The 26,656-nt window shown below is 34.6% G+C and overlaps 1 protein-coding gene across 1 annotated transcript; it reads right to left on the minus strand.

Moving 5' to 3' along the window:
- Positions 1 to 1,023: 1,023 nt before the first annotated feature.
- Positions 1,024 to 26,162, minus strand: rnf167 (ring finger protein 167). Its single transcript, XM_056458802.1, has 10 exons — positions 25,932 to 26,162; positions 19,969 to 20,100; positions 17,389 to 17,469; positions 17,162 to 17,302; positions 13,830 to 13,917; positions 12,399 to 12,489; positions 10,345 to 10,450; positions 9,122 to 9,215; positions 7,054 to 7,134; positions 1,024 to 2,555 (listed from the first exon to the last, which is right to left on the minus strand). The coding sequence occupies exons 2-10, from the start codon at positions 20,059 to 20,061 to the stop codon at positions 2,122 to 2,124; spliced, it is 1,209 nt and encodes a 402-aa protein (XP_056314777.1). The 5' UTR covers positions 20,062 to 20,100; positions 25,932 to 26,162; the 3' UTR covers positions 1,024 to 2,121.
- Positions 26,163 to 26,656: the final 494 nt, after the last annotated feature.

Genomic DNA, 26,656 nt, shown 5'->3' on the forward strand with positions numbered 1-26,656 from the left:
TTTTGTCATCATTTACTCACAATCAACTTATTCCTCAGTTTTTTTCTTCTGTTCACCACAAAAAGACGATATTTCTTAAGAAATGAGACCACTGACTTCCACAAAATTAGTTTTTCCGACTTTAGAAAGTCAATAGTTACAGCTTTCTTCAAAATATCTTCTCTTGTGTTCGACAGAAGTAAGAGACTCAACAGTTTGGAAACACTTTAGTTTGATATTTATTGAAGAATGCTAGCACAATTGACTTTCATAGATTATTTTGTTCCTACACTTGATGTCAATGGCAGCTTTTTTCCAGCATTCTTCCAATATATGGTGTTCAACAGAATAAAAAACTCCTTCAAACCCCCTTTAGACTAAGTAAACAGTGAGTAAATGTCTATTTCTTGGGTGAACTACCCCTTTAATGTAACATAACAACAACAAAAATGCTATAAATGTAAATCCTGTAAGAACAGTATTATTCCATCACTTGAAGATGTTGATCAATAAACGGGTTAAAAATGAATGACATTAAAGAAATTACAATTATTCAGAATCTACCATGATTTCTAAGAGGCCTCTGCGAGTATAAACATAATGACAGTATTGGTTTAACAACTGGTGATGTGTCCGTATTGCGCATAAACGGTGACCAAGGAAGAACCACCGACTTACATTTACAGATTAAAATATTCAAATTCTGTCATCATTTACACACAATCAACTTATTCCTGAGTTTTTGTCTTCTGTTCACCACAAAAAGACGATATTTCTTAAGAAATGAGACCAATGACTTCCACAGTATTAGTTTTTCCGACTTTGGAAGTCAATAGTTACAGCTTTCTTCCAAATATCTTCTCTTGTGTTCGACAGAAGTAAGACACTCAACAATTTGGAAACACTTTAGTTTGATATATTGAAGAATGCAAGCACAATTGACTTTCATAGATTATTTTGTTCCTACACTTGATGTCAATAGCAGCTTCTTTTCCCAGCATTCTTCCAAAAAAAAAAAAAAAAAAAAAAAAAAATTATATATATATATATATATATATATATATTGTGTTCAACAGAATTAAAAAAACTCCCTAAAGATCCCATTTTGGGTGAGTAAACAGTGAGCAAATGTACATTTCTTGGGTGAACTACCCCTTTAATGAACTTCACATAGCATTTATGCTCTAGGGCAGTGTTTCCCAACCCTGTTCCTGAAGGCACACCAACAGTACATGTTTTGGATGTCTCCCTTATCTGAACCATTTATTTCAGGTTTTCAAGTCTCTTCTAATGTTCTGATCATTTAATTCAGGTGTATTTGAATAGGGAGAGATTGAAAATGTGTACTGTAGGTGTGCCTTCAGGAACAGTGTTGGGAAACACAGCTCTAGGGAACAAATCAAACTCAGTTCCTAGGAGGGCCGCAGCTCTGCACTAATTAGGGTTGGAACTAATCTAACACACCCGCGTAAACTAATTGAGTCCTTTAGGCTTGTTTCAAACCTCCAGGTATGTTGAAGCAGGGTTGGAACTAAACTGTGCAGGGTTGCGGCTCTCCAGGAACTGAGTTTGACACCACTGTTCTAGGGGAAAACAATAATAATATAAACCACACACTGAAAAAAATGATTCCTTGGATTTGACTCTATTTTTTTTATGTATGTGCTTGCAAACGATTTATATGGGCTGAATTTAATCAAACAAATCAAGTTGAACATTACTTAATTTAATTTAAAGTTCAGCCCATATAAATTATTTGGAAACACTTACCTAAAGTAAATAATTGAGTAAATCCAGTGAGTCATTTCTTTCAGTGCATCAATCTTGTGTGATTAAAAGGCGTCAGAATATGTTGTAGTGTTGATCGCACTAGCTAGAAGCAGGATGGATGTGCGTGTGTGTATCAGAAAGCCTGGAATGTGTCTTAAATCAAGGCTGCAAAACCTCAAAAACAAACTAAAGAGCACTGAAAAAAATTATTTATGCTAAATTGCTGCAAATAATTTATATGGGCTGAATTTAAACAAACAAATTAAGTTTAGTATTGTTCAAATTCAGCCCAAATAAAATGTCTGCAACCACTTACCTTAAAAAAAAAAATTAGTAAATCCAACTAATCATTTTTTTCAGTGTGCTTTTCGCTCAAACTCGTACGGCGGCGCCTCCAATCAGCTCTGTGCTGTCGCTATCTGAGGTGTGACGTTCCTCCTCATCCTCACTACCTTCATCATCCGAGTCCTCTATGGGCGAGTAATACTCGTCGTTGGCCAGCAGGGGCGCGCCATGCTGCGGTGTGTGTGGCAGACACTGTGCTGCGGTTGTGACGGTGGCTGGCTCTGATGCAACTGTGGATGAATAAGAAGGAGGCGGGCTGGAGGAGGCCGGAGAGCCGGGATTGGACGGCCGGAGGAGAGGAGTGCGCTCGTCTTCCTCTTCAGCCTCGTGAGGTCCTGCCTCTTCGTCTGAATCTGAAGACTCTGAGTATTCTGGGTTGGGACGAGTCACGCGCTGCTTGCACACCGGGCAGGTTTTCTTGGTCTGGGTGAGCCAGGGGTCCACACACCTGGAGTGGTAGGCTGAACAAGGGGAGTTAAAATGATGTTGTGTTACTCTGTTTTGCTCTATGGTGCTGTATGTACACTTTTACTCTTCTGGGACCGGTTGCACCAGCAGTGCGCAAGTTAAAACGTAACCTAGTTGTGACTTAAAGGGACACTATGTTACAACCATAGACTGTAAAATATATTTACGTAGTATCCGTGACGTCACCCACAGGTTTCTGAACACTGCAAAAGAAGCTACAAGTAGGCGCGGCCAACCGTCGGCATTTTGTTCGCGTGTCATCGCACCCACGGCGGGATACCAAACAAGGGCAAAGAGGCGGAGAGTGAGCGGAGCTACAGACACCTGCTGGCACTTTGCTTAGACCTGGCAGACAGACTTTACTTTGGGAGAAACGCTTGATACTTTATTACCTGCGACCCGTTTGTGTTCTGACCACATGTGCTTGGCTGTATACTATATCAATAAGTGTTTAGACTTTTAAAAACACTGTAGTAATACAGTGACCCACTAAGCAGTGCTCTTATGACGTTTTTCTACAGGAGAAAAACGTGAATTACTTCCAAACACTTCAAATATAGTGTGTGTTAGTAAATGCAAGACCATGAACTCCAGCATAACACTGTATGATAACGCTTCAGATGACTGATCTAGAGCCTACAGCTAATCAATCTGTCAGATTCTGGAGTGCTTTACGGATCTAAAGAAAAATATGAATGATAAATGATCTTAAATAAAGCAAATACATTTATAGAGATGGTGTACAAGTATATAACATTACTCACATGGGAATTGGAGGCCACGTGAATGGTTTGTGAGCACAATTAAGTGCACACAGCATGCCATATCATCTGATAATTGTAAGAAATAAGTCCAAAAGGCAGCTGACTGTGTAACACCACATAAAACAACACAAAAATAGGATGAATATGCCGAGATCAGTGGCTAATCTGCCGGATTCAGCTGAGGTGAAGTGACGGCGAGCAGCGAGACCTAGCTGTCACTCAAGTGGCCACGCCCTTAATTATGCAAACTTAATATAACCTAATATAAAGGAAATGGATGAGTTATAAAAAAATTCACCCTCCTCACAGTTGTCATGGGGGGTAAAAATAGCTATATGAACCAAAATCGTTCTTTGTACCAGGCTGTAAACACCTTTTTTTCCTGCTGTAAAGTTGGCCATTCTAACAGTGGGCTCAATTGCAATTTGCTCTATTATGGAGCCAGGACTAGCGGAATTTTGATGAATTGCAGTTTCAGTTACTTCCGTATTGGCCTTCTGAGGGAGAGCGGGAGGTTGCCGCTTGGTTACAACTTATGCACTACTAAATATTACGCTTAATAAATTCAATTCAATTCACCTTTATTTGTATAGCGCTTTTACAATGTAGATTGTGTCAAAGCAGCTTCACATAAAAGATCAAAGTAGACATGATTATTTAAATGATGTGCGCGCTTTCGGTTTCATTTTACTGCTAAGTGCAGTTAATACTTCCCACACCGCTCCCAAACGATCACTCTGTGCTACAAGCTGAATGTTATTTACAACTTTATTTCCCGTTATTCACAGCCTAAGCAGGCTCTGTTAACTAAAGTAGACGCGCGCGCGTCTATCATTAAGTAGGGTGCGCGCCAGCCCTCTCTGTAGTAACAGCTCACGGTCAATATATCATTACATGAAGATAGAAATGACATTTTTGAGTGAATTATACCTTATAAATACAGTATGTGACTCTTTCAACACCATTTGGAGGTGTCCATCACGCTAAGCAACGTATGTAAATCAAGGTGAAGACTTATGCAGCCGCATTTGCTTCTCCCCTGAACTTGAAAATATGATTGGCAGAATCGTAGAAATGCTGGATTAAGATCGTCTAGGGCAGTGTTTCCCAACCCTGTTCCTGAAGGCACACCAACAGTACACATTTTCAACCTCTCCCTAATCAAACACACCTGAATCAACTTATCATTACATCAGTAGAGACTCCAACACCTGAAGTTAATGGGTCAGAAAAGGGAGGCATCCAAAATATGTACTGTTGGTGTGCCTCCAGGAACAGGGTTGGGAAACACTGGTCTAGGGGGTCAAATCGAGATCGCGATCTTTTTTCGAATAATCATGCAGCTCTAATAGACCTTTTAAAAGTACTCAAGAGTAGTGAGTATTACGCTGTAAAAAGCTGATGCGTTTACATGTCATTTGTGGATGTGTGTAAACGTAATATTCTGTAGTGCGTTTATGTAATGTAAATGTAACGCTACGTAAAAGAGATGACAGCAAGATTAGTTTGAACTGAGCAGCTCGAGATATAATGAAGAATGATCTCCCTCTACTCACAGCCTCATTTTCCTCCCAAATCTCCTCTTTTTTCGGTTTCTGAAAGAGTTTTTCAACAAGTGTTTCGAGTTAATTGCATCCATTAATTAAAATGAGAATTTCTTCATGACGGAGTTCTTCTCCCTGCGCTTTTCTCTTTTATGTGTAGGATATACAATGTTTAATGCTTTGATAACTTCATGTGTATTTTGCGTGCATTCACGGCTCGAGATGCAGGTATGTGCGTCTGGTATAGCGACTGACTGTAATGCACTATAAAAATGTCATTTATCATAATCATTTTGATAGGAGAGATATATATATAGATGCAGAATTTTAAAGCAGTTTAACGATTTAAATGCTTTTTAATGGATATTACATCATTCAGTGTTATTACACATGACTTTACGGAGAGTTTACGACCTACTTACTATGCTTTGCCTTAAGAACATGTGGTGCAACCGAAGTAAGAACTAATTTATTTATAAACTAGCTAGTGGTTACGAAGCCTCTAGTGTGGACTTTACATTCCAGTTGAAGTAAAAACTTGCAGGTGCAACCGTACCCAGGAGCATAAAAATGCCATGTTTGCAGATATTTAAGAATCATGCCAAGTGAACATACAGTTGAAGTCAGAATTATTAGCCACCCTGAATTATCCGCTCTGTATATTTTTTTTCTAATTTCTGTTTAATAGAGAGATTATCACATTTCTAAACATAACAGTTTTAATAACTCATTTCTAATAACTGATTTCTTTTATCTTTGCCATGATGACAGTGCATGTTATTATATATTTTTCAAGATACTAGTATTCAGCTTAAAGTGACATTTAAAGGCTCAATATGGTTAATTTGGTTATCTAGGCAAGTTAGGTTAATTAGGCAAGTCACCATATATTGATCATTTCTTCTGTAGACTATCTGAAGAAAAACATTAAACCTTAAAATGTTTTTGGTTTTTTAAATAAAAACTACTTTATTTCCTATGATGTTTTTTCTTCTGGAGAAAGTCTTATTTGTTTTTTATTTCGGCAAGAATACTGTAATTTCCTTGCTCTGATGAACATTATTTGAGAAATATTTGAAAAAGAAACCGGAAGGTGAATAATTCTGACTTCAACTGTACTTGTGTATCTAAAAAAGCGATGCACAAATGTGTGTTCTGTATCAGAATGTGTTTGTTTCGGTCTCTATAACCAGCCCACTGCCAGTTTAACCAACTATATTTTAGGGTGCACAGGTGGAAAACACAGCGTATTTCTTTTCAGTCATGAAGGCTAAAAATGTGACCTCTGACAGAGAGTAGTAGTCCCAAAAATGAGACGCAGTTTCATACAATCCACACAAGAGGCACAAGAGGCTTTTTAAACAACAAACAGTAAATAATACAAATATTACAAATGTAAACATTAGATTGTTGTTGTCAATCTGGCAACCAGCGTGTGCATCGAGTCATTTTCAGAGTGAAAAAAACCCTCTCAGATATTTTGAATTTGGACTGCAACGCTTCAGTCACGTGAAAAAGTAAGGACACACTATTGAATTATATGGTTTTCTGCATTAGGACATAATAAAAAAACAACAACTATATTGCAGGTCTTAAAATTTGGAAGATAAAACCTCAGATGAACGTCACATGACATCTCACAGCCATACTTAGGACATCCTATGATGCCCGAAGATACATTTTTAGCAGTAATTATTTAAATAAATCACTTTCTGGATGAGCTTCTCAGCCTCTCAGATAATTCTGGAGGATTTTCTGGAGTATTTCAGTCAGGATGAGCTCCTGAGACTGTTTCATCTGGACATTGTTTTTTTTCTTCAGTTGTTGTGTTGTAGATTTGCTGGGATCATCATCTTGTTTTACGATCCAGTTTTGACTCAGCTTTAGCTTTTATTGTCTTCACACACACCTGAAGTTCCAGACTAACACACTGATCAAACTTCTGTTTATCATCAGTTCAGGTATTTGATTAGCCTGACTTATTTTTAAAAAACGCTGTACGTTGCTGTTCATCTGAAGTAATATTATTTCCAAATTTTAAGACAAGATAATTTGGAAATAGATTTTTGGAAAAGTATTTAGATAGTTTTGAAACCCCTGGCTTTCTTTATCATTTGAGTTACTGATTATTATTTGTCATATACATTGCTAATGTAAAGACAAGGTTATTGAGCAGCTCTTACCATGTGAACACGGCAGCACTCTCAGCTTATCTCCCTCTTCATACTCATCAAGGCAAATCGCACACACATCATACGAATCACCTGAGGAGAATATTGAGTCCATAATATATAAGATATCACATCGGAAACTGTCAGTAAAAAATTGCATGTCTTGAAATTCTAAGAGGAGATTACTGTGGTAAATGAAACCACTCTATAAATGCATTCTAGACTGCTTATGCCACATTTAAAGGAATAGTTCACCCCAAAATAAAAATGTTGTCATCAATTACTCACTCCTAACTTTGAGTTTGAGTTTCTTTTCTGTTGAACACATAAGAAGATCTATCTATCTATCTATCTATCTATCTATCTATCTATCTATCTATCTATCCATCTATCCATCTATCTACATCCATCCACCAACAAAACAATCTATCCATCCTTCTATCTATCTATCTATCTATCTATCTATCTATCTATCTATCTATCTATCTATCTATCTATCTATCTATCTATCTATCTATCTATCTATCTATCTATCTATCTATCTATCTATCTATCCATCCATCTATCTATCTATCTATCTATCTATCTATCTATCTATCTATCTATCTATCTATCTATCTATCTATCTATCTATCTATCTATCCATCTATCCATCTATCTATCCATCTATCCATCTATCTAAAATATTCTGTATTCAGTTCGTTTTCTGTCAAATCATACAAGGAACATTCAAGGAACATGATTCAAAAGTAGCATTGTACTGTCGAGGATATAGGTCCCGCACATATAAGCATATAAATAATACTAATATTTATTTATTTTATTTGTGTTTTAGGGCAACATGGTGGCACAGTGGGTGGCGCTGTCGCCTCCCTGCAGGAAGGTCGCTGGTTCGAGTCCCAGCTGGGTCAGTTGGCATTTTTTTGTGGAGTTTGCATGTTCTCCCAGTGTTGGTGTGGGTTTCCTCCGGGTGCACCGGTTTCCCCCACAGTACAAACACATGCGCTATAGGTGAATTGGGTAAGCTAAATTGTCTGTAGTGTCTGTGTGTATGTCCTGGTTCCCCAGGTTGGGGGTTGAGCATTGAGTTAACAACCCACCTCATAAAAACTAGATGTTACGAAACGCTAATATGGTGCGGCTAAAATATCAACTTCGATATAAATGGCCCTGGGAGTAAGTATTTGTGTTTTAATGCCACATCAGCAGCATTGGTTATATTTCTGGCAAGACCTTTACTAAATATACAGTCTATAACAAGCAACCATACATGGTTTCTTAATAAACATTCATTGTACAAAAAAACAACAACATACAAATAACAACACTGAAAGAGTCATATACAATCTTTTAGTTTTATTACTAATACATATTTTAAAATCCCTCCAGAAGACGCCTTTTTAAACATTTCCCTTAAAATATTTCCTGATTAAAGATGTTCTCTATTATCATTTAAAACAAAAATACACATTCTATTAAATATATATATATATATATAAAAAATACTAATAACCAGTAAGATAAAGATAAAACAAATAAATAAATAAATAAAAGCATTACAGTGTCTTTTGAAGGTAAATAAATATATAATAATACACAGGGTTAGTATGCGTGATCATATTCCCAATTGGTCTAGTATAGGTTTCCAAGTTTTTCTTATTATTTATATTTAATCGCAATCTCTCTATTTAGATTGTACTTAGCAGTTCTTTAAGCCATTCCTTAAATGTTGGTGCCATATCTTTTTTCTATAGCTGTAAAATAATTTCTTTAGAATTTTTGCAAGAGCCATGTTAAGGAAGATATTTTGAAGAATGTTGGAAACTGGTAACCATTGACTTCCATAGTATTTTTTGATCAAGTTTTCCAACATTTTTCAGTATGTTTTTTTATTGTATTAAACAGAACAACAACGACAACAACAGCAACAACGAAGACGACGACAACAACAACAATGACGACAACAACCTCAAACAGGTTTGGCACAAGTCAAGGGCGAGTAAATGATGATGACTTTTCATTTTTGTGTGAACTATCCCTTTAACAAGAACAATCCAGTGATTAATTCTCTCATCCTCACCTTTATTAAACTTGTGAATGGGGATTTTCTTCAGCTGTTCCTTGGAGAGTCTGTTTTTACGAAGTCTCTTTCGGTGTTGTACACATCGCACAATCTGGACCAATCAGAATAGAGAACATACATCATCACCGACCATAATAAACGTACCACTGTCAGTTCCAAATCCTACACATTTGTCAAGCTAAACCATATTTATTGTAAACTTCTGATGTAACAGCTACTTCAGACTGTTGAAAGCATTCTCTTTATATATCTGTAGATCTTTATAAAGCATTCTCTTTACTTATCTGTGGATTTAGATACTTCTGAGTCCATTGTAAAGCTTAAAATCCACATTATATAAAAAAGAACACATAAATCATCCATTAGACTAACAAAGGTTTCATTCTGTGGAATAAATAAATAAATAAATAAATAAATAAATAAATAAATAAATAAATAATTAGGAAAGGTTGCTTTTTTGATGCGAATACATACAGTTGAGGGCAAAATTATCAGCCCTGCTGTGAAATTTGTATTCTTTTTCAGATATTTCTTAAGGAATGTTTAATGAAGAAAAGACATTTTCACAGTATTTCCTACTATATTTAAGTCTTATTTTATTTATTTTGGCAGAATAAAAGCAGTTTTTAATATTTATAGTATTTATATAATATTATTATATAATTTATATTTATAATATTGACAGTTTTATTAGCTCTTAAGAAATTATGTTTTTTTTTTCCAGTTGGCTACAGAACAAACCACTGTTATATATTATATATAATAAATATAGCATATTATATACTATAAATAACAGTTGAGCTAATAACTCTGACTTCAACTGTATTATCATATTATTGTTATCTATAGCTATGTTTCCACATGTTTCCGAATGAACTTTATGCGCATAACTGGATTATCGCATAAAAGACGTGCGAATAAAGCAGCGTTTCCATCCAACCAGTCAAAGCGAACAAAATCGTCACTTCCTGATCAACTGGCACCAAATATCAACAGTAAAAACTGAATTTATTGCGTTAGGAGAAGCTGCAATAATCTTTTCTTCATCTAATAAATGACTTGTGCCTCAGAAGGCAATCCTGACACGCAGTGAACACCCGGTGGCATTTGAAGGTGTCAGACGCGGCAGCTCAGACATCTGAATGTTCTAGACATTTGAAACTTTATGCATGACTCTTTCATAAAATCACATTTAAAGGGTTTATAATGGCAGCACTGACCATTATGATGACCATGACAATGATGATCATGCAGACGACTCCAGTGAAGGGGATGAGATAGTAGGACAGAGGGAAGGAGAACTCAGGCTTCAGAACCACATACGCCCTGCAGGGAGGTGGGTCAGCAAGTTATAAACACACACAAAAAAACCTGACCTGCCTTTTATTTTCTTTCTGGGATCCACAAGAGCAAATAATTAAACAAAAGAAAAGCCCTTTTTACTGAAATTAATCTTATACTTTAAAGCATGCAAATGAATGGCAACTTTGACAATATGAAATCATAGTTTTGGTTCTTTTATGTTTTCAGCTAACTATATACTGTAATTACCACACATTTGTGGTTGTCATTTAAATCAATTTGATTCCTTACTAAAATAATAATACAAACATGATAAAAAAAGGTCAAATTATTATCATTATTACATTTATACGACAAAATTGTAACGATAAAAATAATTTTGTCCAAACACCTGCTTCTGTTTACATACACTGAGGGTAAAAAATAGTGGTGGGCCGTTATCGACATTAACGTGCTGCGTTAACGCGAGACTTTTATATGTAGCCGTTAATCTATTCTCAAAGTTGGTTGGGAGCTGGGTCTATTAAACGCAAGCTATGATGACTTTCACCTTGATATTTTTGATTGGATGTATACCTGACCGGTGAGCCGTCTGACAAAAAAGTGCCCTTCTGAATCAAATCAGCAGATGCCCTTCTGGATCTTTCACTTACTTCGAAGCACTACTGACTGCCCTTACATGGACATCTGTAATCTAGTTATTTGCCTTAATAGACAATAATATAATTAAGGTGTTTACGTGAAGTGTTTTTATGTAAGAGTTTCCTGTAGTTTTGGGTGACTTTAACTGCAGTTCGGCAGTTTTACATTCACTCATGAACATTTCATTCATGCCCCCATGACAAACTGGGATATTAGATGCAAATAAGGAGTAAGGACTGGTGAGTGTGTTATGGAATTTAATAACGCATAGCGAATAGAAAAAAAAAAAACTTCTGCATTTCGCGATGTGTTAGCACTCCTTTACTGACAGTGTGGATCTTGTCGGAAAATATGGCTAAAAGTCCTACATGACAGTAATAGTTTGATTGCGGTGTTTACTTCAATAATGCCACTAATATATGCATATTCCACGTCTTAATTCCATTTCTGTTTCATTCAGTTATGACTTTAGTCAGATTAAGGTAAAAAAAAAAAAATTAAATAATAATAATAATAATAATTCGCTGTTTGGAGCTTATGTAGGCCTCCAGTTCTAAATTCATGTTTAACTAAATAAACAGTTAGTAAACACAGGTACATCTTATTGAACATCATTTATTTTCATCACCAATTATCATAGTAGAACAGTTTCTCAAGCAGTTTGTGATTCATTTTACAAACAGGAGATGAACCCCTGGTCTGATGCGCCACCTGGCTTGAGAAACCCGTTCTCAAAGACTTACTTTTAGCCATTATATTACATATATTACATTGGGTGGAATATTACATATTCTGAATGCCTTCGGCAGAATTCAAATGAGCCATTTTAATCTAGATTAATTCCAAGATTACAGTGAGAATAATCTAGATTAATCTAGATATGCCCACCTATATTAAAAAATTATATTTGTAAGTAAGTGTTTCTGGATTTTTTTTTCTTTGAATTCAGCATTTATTTGATCAAAAACACAGTAAAACATCACTAAATCAGCATATTTCAAAACTATCATGTGATAAGACTAGTGTTTGTTTGCTTGATTATGTTTAACGCCATGCCAGTTTCTGTGCCACATTCATGGCGAGAAATACATAAAATAAACAGAAAAAACAGATATAAAAAGCGTTCACAATTAAATTTTGGCGATAGAACTAGTGTGATGATCACGATATTCACAAAATTACAATATTAGTTTTTGATCTATTTATAACTTAGCTTTGTTTAGTTTAAAAGCATGATAAAACCTGGATTATTTCAAACTTTTGACTGCCGGTGCATCTACAGTGCATTCTATTCAGTGTTTAATGTGTGAATAACCGGTATTATTCTCACCCTTTCTCAGGTATGATAAATTTGTGCAATATCTGAGAGGCGTAGAAGCTTGTAAACACAGAAGGAATTGTAATCTCCTCTGCGATGGTCTCTGAAAAGGAAAACAAATGGACAGCAGATTGAAAGAAAGATAAAGCATGATCCTTGCAAACACAGTTGAGGGCAAAATTATTAGCGCTCCTGTGAATTTTTTCTTTTTCAAATATTCCCCAAATGATGTTTAACAGAGCAAAGAATTTTTCACAGTGTTTCCTATAATATTTTTTCTTCTGGAGAAAGTCTTATTTGTTTAATTTCGGCTAGAATAAAAGCAGTTTTTAATTTTTTAAAAAACATTTTGTGGTTAATATTAGTAGCCCCCTTAAGTAATTTTTTTTTCGATAGTCTAAAGAACAAACCATCATCATCATACAATGATTTGCCGAATTACTCTAACTTGCATAATTAACCAATTTACGCCGTTAAATGTCACTTTAAGCTGCAAACTAGCATCTTAAAAAATGTTTTCATAGCAAAGATAAAATAAATCAGTTATTAGAAATAAATTAATCAAACGATTATGTTTAGAAATGTGAAGAAATTAGGGGAAAAAAATAATACTGACTTCAACTGTACATGAAACACCTGTAATTCAGTATATTCATCACTTATTCAGTTTTTTTTTAGTGTGCATAATTTGATTGTTTCAGCCATCAATAAGAGTGTACTCAAAATAGCCTTTTTAAATATTACAAACAAGAAAGTGCACAGATTTTGCTGGCTTACTCGTGATTACCATTGTAAACGAATGAGAACAAATCACTGGCACTACTCTTCCTACACTTCAAGAACTGTACTCTTCCAGAGTGAGTAAAAGGGCTCGCAAAATCACTCTGGATGCCTCGCACCCAGCACACTACCTGTTCGAACTGTTACCGTCTGGTCGGCGCTTCAGAGCACCAAGCACAAAAACAGCCAGACACAGGAAAAGTTTCTTTCCTCAGGCTGTCTACCTTATGAACAGTTAAATATTCCCCTACTGTGCAATAAATATATGCAATACTTTCTCATACGCACTTGTACACAGCACCTTATATCAATATACAATGTAATACCTTCTCCATTCGTATTTGTACACAACACCTTATAACCTGTATATTTATAACAATCTGTACACACAATTCAACATCCAGATTTTTTGACTAACTGCATCTGTTTAATGCTTATCGTCTCTTTTATTTTTCATATTTATTTATTTTGTGTTGGTCACTTGTCACTTTATGTACACTGGAAGCTTCTGTAGCCAAAACAAATACCTTGTGTGTGTGTGTGAAGCACACTTGGCATCAAAACTGATTCTGATTCTGATTCTAAAACAAACGTTAACATATACACACACATTTATTACTGACACAAGAGTCAATTTAATCAAAAATAATGTGGAAATCTCACCATTGCTGTAGCCCATATTGAGTAGTGAATTGGAGTACATGTTGTGCACTATGGCTGCGCTGAAACCAGCCTGCTGTGCATGATGCACCTAAAAAAAACAACAACACTGTTCACTGAATCTTCTATTCATTATACACTAAAAATAGAGCCATTTACGTGTGTTTTTATTTTTAAAAAAGCAACAAAATTAGCAATAAAATAGCATTCTAGAATGAAAGCGCTCCTCGTCCAGACTGCTGTTTTTATTGCATTTCAGAGTAACAATCTTTGTCCACATTATACACCCTAAAACTCATGACACACGTCAAAATAAAAATGAGAAAAAAACTCTCCCTTTGTTTGTAGAGTGGTCCTGAAAAACCCCTTCCCTATACCCCTACACCTTCAAGCTAAAGAGAATTGGGACACCCCTACCCTGTCATTTGAATGTGTGAAATGAGGAGAAGGGGTAAGAGGAAGGACTATAGGGTAGAATTGGGGATTAGGCCTAAGAATTTTGTGCTCTTAATGAAATGCCTTGCCTCAGGGATACACTAAAGTCAACTTACTTAAAGAAACACTCAACTGTTTTTTGAAATAGGCTCATTTGACAGCTCTCCTAGAGTTTAACAGTTGAGTATTAGCATTTTTTAATCCATTCAGCCATTCCGCAGGTCTGAGTGTATTAAAGATGTTAAAGACTGGATGATTAACAAGTTTCTTTTCTTAAACTTAGACAAAATCGAATTATTACTCATTGGGCCTAAATCCTGTACACAGCAGATCTCACAACTCGTCCTGCAATTAGAGGGATACAAAGTTAGCGTTAGCTGTACTATAAAAGATCTGGGTGTCATATTAGACAGCAATTTAACTTTTGAAAATCATATAACCCATGTCACAAAAACTGCTTTCTTTCATCTGAGAAATATCGCTAAGTTACGAAATATGCTATCCATCACAGATGCAGAAGAGCTAGTCTATGCATTTATGACTTCTAGGCTGGATTACTGTAATGCTCTATTCACTGGTTGCCCAGCATCCTCTATTAACAAACTTCAGCTAGTACAAAATGCAGCTGCCAGAGTTCTTACCAGGTCTAGAAAATATGATCATACCACCCCAATTTTGATTGATTATACAATATTGCTTCTTACCTATAAAGCTTTAAATAATCTAGCTCCTGTTTATCTAACCAACCTTCTGTCTCGCTACAATCCAACTCGCTCTTTAAGATCTCAAAACTCAGGCCTGCTGGTAGTACCTAGAATGGCAAAGTCAAGCAAAGGAGGCCGAGTCTTCTCATTTATGGCTCCTTAACTCTGGAATAGCCTTTCTGATAATGTCCGAGGCTCAGACACACTCTCGCAGTTCAAAACTAGATTAAAAACCTTTCTTTTTAGTAAAGCATACATTTAATGCATCACATAACAGTATGACGTATAAATGTGCTCCACGCAGGTTTTTGCATCTCATTTCTTTACACTATGAACAGCAGCTATGCTAATTATTCTCTATTTCCACCTGAGGATACTCATCCCGAGGGCCTCAGAGATTATGCAGTGCCATTAATGCGATCCTAGACCTGCGTAGAGATGATCCCAAGTAGTTTATCAACGACAGGAGAGTCCTCACTACATTGCTGCATACCTCAGTGCACTAACTTGCTTTCATTCTTTCCCTGTTGATGGTGAAGTTCGTGCTCAGTGGTTACTCAAATTCTATTGGGATCACTTCAGTCCTACAAAAACTACTAGCCTGCAGAGTAAATTCTAAAGATAATTTTGTTTTGATACCTGGTGGACTAAGAAAACTTAAAAAAGGAGTTGTTCCTGGAGTTTTTGCGTGGAACAACTGTTCTCCTCCCACACCGAGAGCTTGGGATCATCAACCTAGATGATCCATACCAGTGACATCTCCGTCTGACTACGACATGAGCGAACCACAAATGGCACCTGATCATGTTTATATATCATGACTACATGTACACGTATATAAGTGTAAATATATATTTTGTAGGGCGTCATGGTGGCGCAGTGGGTAGCACAATTGCCTCACAGCAAGTAAGTCGCTGGTTCGAGCCTCAGCTGGGTTAGTTGGCATTTCTGTGTGGAGTTTGCATGTTCTCCCCGTGTTCACGTGGGTTTCCTCCGGGTGCTATGGTTTCCCCCACAGTCCAAACACATGCGCTATAGGTGAATTGAATAAGCTAAATTGTCCTTTGTGTATGTGTGAGTGTGTGTGTGTGAGAGAATGAGAGCGTATGGGTGTTTCCCAGTGGTGGGTTGCAGCTGGAAGGGCATCCGCTGCGTAAAACCTTTGCTGGATAAGTTGGCGGTTCATTCCGCTGTGGCGACCCCTGATTAATAAAGGCACTAAGCCGAAAAGAAAATGAATGAATGATATATTTTGTAAATACACTAAAGACGCATTGTATTTTATTAATAGGATGTACACTGCAGCATTGTGCTTTATAATTGAGTATCTGTGTATTCAAACGTATCTTGTGGTTAACAGGATAAAGAGAGACTGAGAGTTTGCCTAATTGTGTGTGTTATGCAGATATGTTGATTAATATCTAAGAAACACTAATGCTGTAGTGAATAATTATTATATTTCTATTTAAGGAAGATTATTTATTGTATTATTACTACTACATTACTATTATTTCTATTTACAATCTGTGATATTATACATCTCATATGCATGTATGTTGTAAGGTGTGAGTGTATATTGAGAGCTTGTGCTCTTGACTGCTATGTCTGTTGAGAGGAGAGATCGCCTAATTGTGCGTTGTGCAGGAGCGGAAAAAAAAAAACATCTCTGCATGACCGTATTTGTGTGGAGCTTCTTTTTAATAATAAAAATAATAATAACTATAACATAACGCAGAGAAATGACCGCTACAAAAAAGACATGATCCCAACGGAATTTGAGTAACCACAGAGCACGAACTTTAGCATCAAGAGGGAAAGAATGAAAGCAAGTTAGTGCACTGAGGTATGCAGCAATGCAGTGAGGATATCCTGTCGCTGATAAACTACTTTGTTTTTTTAATTAATTAATTAATTTTTTTTTAAACATGCTTATTTTTGATAACGAAAATGCCAAATCTTCACCTCTTGCTTCATAATTCTATACGACCGGAAGTAAACATGCATCTCGGAAGCTCACGGGTGCCAACTTGTGCAACTAGCCCATTAGCCCTTGTAAAACCCGCCTGTAATTTGCACCCTGCTTGAAGCTAAACTCTGGCCTTTCAGGAACAAGTTTGGAGACGCCTGCTTTAAGGACTTTCATGCAACGGGACCCAAATCACTATTAGAAAAGCCCAGCTGTGCAGAAATATTAACCTTGACATCGAAGTTACAGTCATAGCGTCGAATGAGGACGATGTATTTTGTAGTGCTGTTGGGATCGGCGGGTGTGGGAGAAGCTGGAGGAGGATCTATAGGTGTGCAGGCGTTCTGAGGACGGGCTTCAATCAGAACACCCTAAAAAAACAGAGAAAATTCAGTCACTCTCAGGCACTTCATTTCATGGACAAAAACTACAAATCCAACAGCACTGATTGGATTACCATGAGTCCATCTTTGGGCAGAGCGGAGCCAAAGAGAGCAGGCAGATCCTCAAACAGCATGGAGGTCATGTTACTGTAATGCTGCATGGACAGAAAAGAGCCCATTAGAAAGTGAATAAAGCCATTATAAAGCAATCAAACAAGCCATGCCATTACATTAATATTGATTGCTGAAAGGTGAAGTGTTTTGTGCAACCAAATACTCAACAAACGTACTGTAGCATATTATAAAGCTTAGTTATGTCTAGCCACTTTTGCTGTTTGTGACTACTACAAATTATGAATTGTGCGTCCGGTTTGGAGAACTCTCATTCAAAATAACTGAAATTCTCATCACACGTCGACAAAAGATCTTAAGCATTATTTTTAATCAGAAATAATATTTCTGAATTTCTGGTTAGGATAAACCTGACAAGTTGCAGAACTCTTGGGGATGTTTTATAGACTATTAGGCCGATATAACATTAGTTGATATAACGATAATATAATTAGGCCTTGATGTAGGTCTAATGATTTACTGTACAAACAATAGCTCTATTTTTTTTAATCTCCTATCCTATACAGCCCACACAGAATTTATATATACAGTTGAAGTCAGAATCATATAAATAAAATCACCAAGGCTGCATTTATTTAATCAAAAATACAGTACAATTTTTGAAATGTTATTGACTATAAAAACTGTTCAAAAGTAGTTTATAAATTAATCATTTATTCCAGTGATTTTAAAGATGAATTTTCAGCTTCATTACTCCAGTCTTCAGTCACACGATCCTTCAGAAATCACTTTATTATTATTAGTGGTAATAGTAATAAAAGCAATAATGACTGGAGTAATCATTTCATTTGAAACTACATACAATAAAAACTTAATAAATATTTTTTTAAAAAATTCATTTAATACATGCCATCTTGATGAACAGAACAATTTTCTTTAAAAACATAACATGGCTGGTGCAATAGCCTAGTGGTTAGTGCGCCGACATATGGTGCAGTAGCACATCAGGGCGCCCTGAGTTCGAATCCCGGCTCGAGGACTTTTCCTTACCCTACCCCCCCCCCCCCTCTCTCTCTCTCTGCAACTTCGCTTCCTGTCTCATTACTGTCTATCTAATATTGGCAAAAAAACAAAAATAAACCTTTTAAAAAAAAATAATAATAAAATAATAACAATGAAAAAAAAAAACGGTATAAATCACTACAGGTCAAAAGTTGAGGGAGTTTTTTTCATGTTTTTTTAAGAAAGTTATTTTGTTCATCAAGGCGGCATTTATTAAATTACCATTAATTTATTAAATTACCATTAATAATAATAATAATAATAATAACAATAATAATTAATATTAGAGTGATTTCTGAAGGATCATGTGACTGAAGACTGTAGTAATGAAGCTGAAAATTTATTTTTAAAATCACTAGAATAAATGAGCAAATTAAATGATAAACTACTTTTGAACAGTTATTATACAGTGCAATAACATTTCAATTTTAACATTTTTACTTTGCCTCAGCCTTGGTGAGCAGGAAAAGCTTATTTTAAAGCATTTAAAAATCCTACTGACCCCAAACTTTTGACCCGTAGTGTATGTATAAATTTATTTCTAAAAACACAGTTTAATATGTTTAAGAATTTTGGTTTATCAAGATACAGGCAACATTTAGTATGTTTGTGTTGAGTCATGTGACACTGGAATAACATTAAATGTGGCTAATTTAACAATTAAATAAATAATAATAATAATAATAATAAAGCATAATTGTATTAAGCTTGTTAAAATATATACACATTTATTTATTAAAACTGACCCGATTCTCCTCAGCTCTTTTATTGGATGATGCGGTTGTAGGACATTGCATCAAAGCAGTGATCATCCAAATTTAAAGTCCTGAATAGCCTATCAAACATGTTTAATATAATTCGAGAGGCTCTATTTTGTCCACAAAAAGATCATCATTTTAATATGTTTTTATTTGACATATTACTAATATATAAGCACAACAACAGCCTGTTCACATTCATTAGATATAATGGAAATTAAGCTTTTTAGTTTGCAAACTTAACATTTGGCTTGGAACCCTGGGCGTTCTGTTCTCTGTTTGCCATACTCCGTTCGCTCAGAGCTCTCATGTGTTTAGCTTAAAGGTACGAGTGACCTGATGCTGCCAGGAAAGACTCAAATACACACAATTCATAAGATTCATACATGAAAGAGGATTTGCACATTCTCATTCAGGATGAACTCGCAGAATTTTAGTTTGTACACTGTAATACGTTTGTAAATGGTGTTTTGCATTTCAACACGTATTTGATGAATTCATATTTGTATTTTATTTTGTGCAAGTTAATTATTTTTGTGAAATATTTATATATATATATATATATATATATATATATATATATATATATATATATATATATATATATATATATATATATATATATATATATATATATATTGCACTTATTCATTTGTTTTTCAGTTTTATGCATGCAAATTTGGCTATGCATGTGTACATTGTGTCTTTTTCATGAATTATTATTGAAATCCTTATGAAAGGACATATAAAACAGACACTTACAGCATATATATATGCCTGACCAGGAGAAGGCGCCAGAGTGCAGAAGAAGATGAGGAGGACTGATACAGCCAGCGGCGACCCCAAACACACCATCCTGAATTAGGCTGAGCCCTGATGAGGGGCGACCAACACCTGCATGCACACACAAACACCACACACACACACGCACGCACACGCACGCACGCACACACACACACACACACACACAAACCAACAAAAGAACACACAAACCAACAAAAGAACACACAAACAAACAAAAACACATGCAGACAAACAAACAGACACACACACACACACACACACACACACACACACACATACACACAAATGTACAAACAAACAAAAACAAATAAACACACACACAAATACACAATTAAACACACAAAAACAATTGAACACGCAAACACAAACAAACAAATAAAAATACAATAAAAAACAAACACACACACAAAACAAGTGAACACAAACAAACACACAAATCCACAAAAACAAATAAACAAAACAGACACACACGCACAAACACACAAAACAAATGAGCAAACAAACAAACACACAAAAATAAACAAATACACACACACACACACACGCACAGACACACAAAACAAATAAACAAAACGAACACACAAACAAATGAAAACAAACAAACACACAAATGCACAACACACACAAGCAAAAACACAAACAAAAACACAGACAAACACAAAATTACACACAAAAAAGTCAAATGAAAACAAACAAACAAAAACACAAACAAAACAGACACACACACAAATGCACAAATGAACAAAACAGACACACACACAAATGCACAAACAAACAAAACAGACACATACACAAATGCACAAACAAAAACAAATTAACAAAACAGATACACACACGCACAAACAAAAACAAACAAAAAACAAATGAACACGGACACACACAGACACACACACACGCACACACACACACACACACACACTTGTCAGTGTGACAAAAGAAACATAACAGATCCTATATATGGCAGTTCTTGTTCAAAGTAAATGATTCACCCTTTATAACTTTAAATAATATTTTGACTCTACAGATCTTAAGAAATCACATGTCGGCTCATTACGAAACACTTCTGCCTCAGGATGAACTCAACATTATGACAGCATTCATGCAGTTGTGTAAGTATCCCACTGACTGCTAGGAAATGGTTCATCTTTGACATTCCATCAAACCTAGAATTTTGACTGATTACATCTGAGGATCATATCACTGCAGAGACGCTGTAATGAGCTTAAAGTTCAACGCTGAAATGGAAAACGTATCGTATATTTTAGGAATCCAACAGATTATCAGACAAAATGTACAGCAGGAACCTTATTCAATCTCTTGGTTGTTTTTTTTTTTTAATGTGGGCATGAGCTAAAAAATGAACACGAGTTTGCCTTGCAGTTTATTATTCATTCATTCATTCATTTTCCTTTGGCTTAGTCACTTATTTATCAAGGGTTGCCACAGTGGAATGAACCGCCAACTATTCCGGCATATGTTTTACGCAGCGAGTGCTCTTCCACAGTTTATTATGAAAGTGCAAATTTAGGAACTAAATGGGTTTCAGTTTCATGTTTAATCAAAATGCAATGTCCTGTATTGTCTTAAAATGACAATGTCTTAATTTTGATTATTCCTATAAATAGCTATATTGATATACAGTGATCAGTATAACGGAGTACACCCCATTTTGAAAATGAATATTTTTATTCATTTCTCAGTGAATATAGGCAATGTATTTTGGTACATTAAAACAAACAGATTGATTAAACAGGTATATTTATTAAAAGAATATTTTAGTCACCAAACATATTTAGAAATTGAAAGATAATAAATTAAATTCAAGCAAATTATTGCAAAAATAAATTACAAACCTACAAAAATTTCAACAAAATTTTTCCTTTTTTTTTTTTTTGCTTCTCTTGATTTTTTCTCGTTTTTAAATTTGTATTTTATATATTTTTTATTTTAATATTTAAATTTGGGTGTAGTTTTTTAATTTGGACTGTTATCGCAAGTTATTTTGTTTGATAAGCTCCATATTTGGCTTCAGTACTGACTAATCTAATGTATATGCACAAATATCCATATTATGAATCTAAAAGATAGATTTGTGAGGGGTGTATGTATATATGCTGAGCACTCTATAAGCACAATAACAAAATCTATAAAAATGTATAAAAATTAAGATTAACACAAAATACATTTATTACAATTGTTAATTTATTAACATTTATTAAAAATGTTATTAAATTAAAACAATATATAAAAATTAAGATTAATACAAAATGCATTTACAAACTACTAATACTAAAATATATACTTTATAAATTTTAATGAATAAAAATATTAACTATTATATATTATTAATATTCCACAATAAATAAAATTATTATTTATTATTATTTAGCATTTGAACATTATTAGTAGCAGCATCCCTTCTTTTGGCCAAAAAAATACAGTCCTGCGAACACAACAAACCTGATATTTACGATAAGAATTTTATCGTAAATACCCCCCCCCCCCCCCCCCCCACATCAGCATCTGCATTTTTAATCAATACATTTATGCGAAAGAAAATGGATTTGGTTTTTAGTATGGGACTTGTATCCTCAGCTAATTGCACAAGTATATATCACACGCAGATCAATGATCTTAATATCTTAACATGAACACTTTCAGTCATTTTCAGAACTCCACTTATCTTTCCAATTAATAATTAACCCTGCCTGTAAAATGCAATGTGTACATTCATTTACTATACTGCTAGAAACCTGCATAAAGATAGCCACTATGTTAAGACTTGGGCTGCGTCTGAAATCGCATACTTCCCTACTATATAGTTAGTACATTAAAAACAGTATGAGAGCCAAGTAATACGTCTGAATTCATAGTATTGGAAAATCAGTAGGCAAAAAGTATCCAGATGACCTATTACTTCTGGCGAGATTCTGAAGATGCAGCCTAGATATCAAGTACAAGTTTCACCAACAGTTAATCAAGGGATAATAAATCTTGATTTCCAAATTAAAGTTGGTCCAATTCACCTTTTGGTAACACACTTTTAAAGTTGATGAGCAGTCTAAATTTTTAAGACTACACAAAACACTTACTATGCAACTTGGTCACTGCTTTAAGGAAGTGAAACCTAACCGACCACAAGAATTAACCAGTTCCTTAAGGGATAAATAAAGATAAAACATGTTTTAAGACTAGTTTCTCTAACCCAAACCCTTATGAGAAACACAACACATATCAAATTCCAGACCGTTCAACAAATGGGTTTAATTGATAAACACTTCTCGCAGTGTGTTGTTGCTGGTGAAATGGCAATGCTGCATTCATTTCAATGATATATTCACATATTAAAAAAAGAATCGACAGATAAGACGAGGTGTGTCAGAGTCATCAAACGTGTTTTTGTAGCTGGAATGAAAAGACGTCTTTCTAGATCTGCAAAAAGCCAGGTCAAACCATCTTGTTTTATGAATTGTTGATCGCTAAAAGCACTACATTTATCTACTGAATTCTGTTGTGTTCAGCGGTTTATTCAAGAAAGAATTTTAAAAAAAGATGCATAACCTTTTGAATGATTCTGCTACTGTAAACAGGCAGTTTGCTAATGTTGTCAGTGAATGCATATGGACCATATACCTGTATAAATGTCTAGTATTTAGTCGTTAATTAAGCGCACGCAGACAGTTAAAGTAGATCTATTTCAGTTACATGTCATTTCTTCCACATTGTTTTGCTGTCACATGTTTCAGATTTCATAATCGTGACAATTTGAAGTCTGAATTTCTTAATGCTTACAATGACAGGGTATTTCAAATGTAGTTTTACTATTTCAAAATAGCACAAGTAAGAAAAACATGGTACATTTTACTTGTTGACTCATGCCTTTAAGATCTAGTAGGATGTTTGGCTCATTGTTCAATACTGTGGTCAAAAAATAGATGATAAATGATTTGTTTCATTATCAACTTTCTCTTGTGTGTGTGTGTGTGTGTGTGTGTGTGTGTGTATATATAAATAAATGAAGGGCAAATGACGTGAATTGACACTACTTAATTGTCAGTATATAAAAGTCCTATATAAATACAAGGTTCTATTGGTTAAATGGATTGTTCACCGAAAGAATTAAAATGTACTCCTCCTCAACTGATTCCAAACCTTTATTTTTATTTTCTGATGAACACAAAATGAGATATTTTTAGAGAAAACTGAAATCTTTAACTACTAACTTCATTTGTAGGAAAAACAAATACTATGGATGGAACAAATACTATGGATTATTTTGTGTTTAAAAACAGATTAAAGAAAGACTAGCAGGTTTAAAACAAGTAATGGGTGAGTAAATGACAGAATTTTCAGTTTTGGGTGAATTATATTCCCTTTAATGTTATTTAATGCAGTATTTATTCATCTTTGTTAACGTTAGTAAAAAGAAAGACGTTCATTATTAGATCTTGTTAACTAACAGTGCATTATTAACTAATGTTAACAAGCATAACTTTGGATTTTAACAATGTTTTAGTACTTGTTGAATTATAATCAAATAATAATTTTATTACAATTTTTGTTAATTCTTAGTACATGTTTTTATGCAGCACATTCTGACTTTCTTCTTAATAATATCATTTCAACGTATCATTTGCCAATTCTAAATAGGGAACTAATTTCAAAGTACAACATTGCTCACAGTCAAATAAATAGTGCTAATGTTGTTTTGAAGTCAATATTTATTTAAATTAACGTGTTACAAGTTGTCACTATTAAAAAAATGCGAATATCAATTATCAATTAATATAAACTGTACAATTATTGTTAATTCTTAATACAGGTTAGTAAAATTTAGGAAATGTTGGTTTTATATTCGCACATTTTGAATTTCTTCTTGCAATTTCAGAAAAGTATTTCCTTGCAAATTCTAAATAGGGAAATCATATCAAAGTACAACATCATTCACAATCAATTAAATAGTGTTAAAGGCTGTTCGGAGGTCAGTAATATGTATTTAGAACACAAAAAAATATATTTTCAAAGAAAACTGAAATCTTTAACCATTGACTTCCCTTGTAGGAAAAACAAATACTATGGGTGGAACTCAATGGTTTCAGTTTTCTTCAAACTTTAACAACAGAAGAAAGTCTAGCAGGTTCAAAACACATGAAGGGTCAGTAAATGACAGAATTTTCAGTTTTGGGTCAACTATATTCTTTTTAATGCTATTTAATGCAGTATTTATTAATCTTCGTTAACGTTAAAGAAATGATGACGTTCATTGTTAGATCTTGTCAACTTACAGTGCATTATTAACTAATGTTAACAAGCATAACTTTGAATTTTAACAATGTATTAGTACTTGTTGAACTATAATCAAATAATAAAAATTTTTACAATTGTGTTTATTCTTAGTACATGTTTTTATGCAGCACATTCTGACTTTCTTCTTAATAATATAATTTCAACGTATCATTTGCCAATTCTAAATAGGGAACTCATTGATGACTGAAGTCATTATTTATTTAAATTAACTTGTTACAAGTTGTCACTATTAAAAAAAAATGCGAATATAAAAACAACTTTGCCTAAATTATAAAAAATATGTGAACTAATGAAGCCTTATTTTAAATTTGGACCCAAATGGTAAACCAAAACAGCAGTTTTGTCATTATTGAAACAGCACACAAACTTTTGTTGTGAATTCTTCTTTGGAAAATACGTTAATACCCAAGACAACTGCCGAAACACAACCGTGAATCTGTCCTCCACGGATTCCCGAACATTGCAGTCCCATATAATCTGTATTATTGCTTCAGAAACGCCAAATTACATCCGAAAGAACATTGTAAAACAACTATGTAACTTATAATACTACAATGGCAAGTTGTCAGTTAAAATGTAACGTTAGCTTTAGAGGTTTGTAATGGTTTACTTACGGTAAGCGACCGCCAGCTAACTGGCTTATCACTAGTTTTCCTTTGCGGACGGCTGGCGTTAAGGTCTCCCACTCGCGCCGTCGCTTTAATCCAGCTATAATTGCTGTAACACGGCGATTACTTTTAATACAGTTCCTTCTGAAAGCTCACAACTCATTGATCCGTCTCAGTTTGTCGATCAGCTCGGCTCTTCGGGGACCTGCGATCACGCGTTTGTTTACAATTTTGCAAGGCCAACGGGAAGTACGTAAGAAACAAGTCTCGCGAGATCACAATCAAAAGCTAGAAGGGATACAGCTGCGGCCGTAAGTTAACGAGAATAATTCATATAATTTAATAAAATACCCACTGGTTGTATTTTATTGACGTCTATCCCTACCCAAACCCTCACAGTAATGTTAAACACCAATTATACCAAATATTATTTACTAAATTACCCATTAAACTGTGTTGTTTAACGTCTACCTCTACCCAAACCCTCACAGTAATGTAAAACAGTAATTATACCGAATATTATTCATATTATTTACTAAATTACCCATTAAACTGTATTGTTTAACGTCTACCTCTACCCAAACCCTCACAGTAATGTAAAACAGTAATTATACCGAATATTATTCATATTATTTACTAAATTACCCATTAAACTGTATTGTTTAACGTCTACCTCTACCCAAACCCTCACAGTAATGTAAAACAGTAATTATACCGAATATTATTCATAT

Source organism: Danio aesculapii, chromosome 5, assembly GCF_903798145.1.
Source record: "Danio aesculapii chromosome 5, fDanAes4.1, whole genome shotgun sequence".
Classification (NCBI taxonomy): Eukaryota; Metazoa; Chordata; class Actinopteri; order Cypriniformes; family Danionidae; genus Danio; species Danio aesculapii.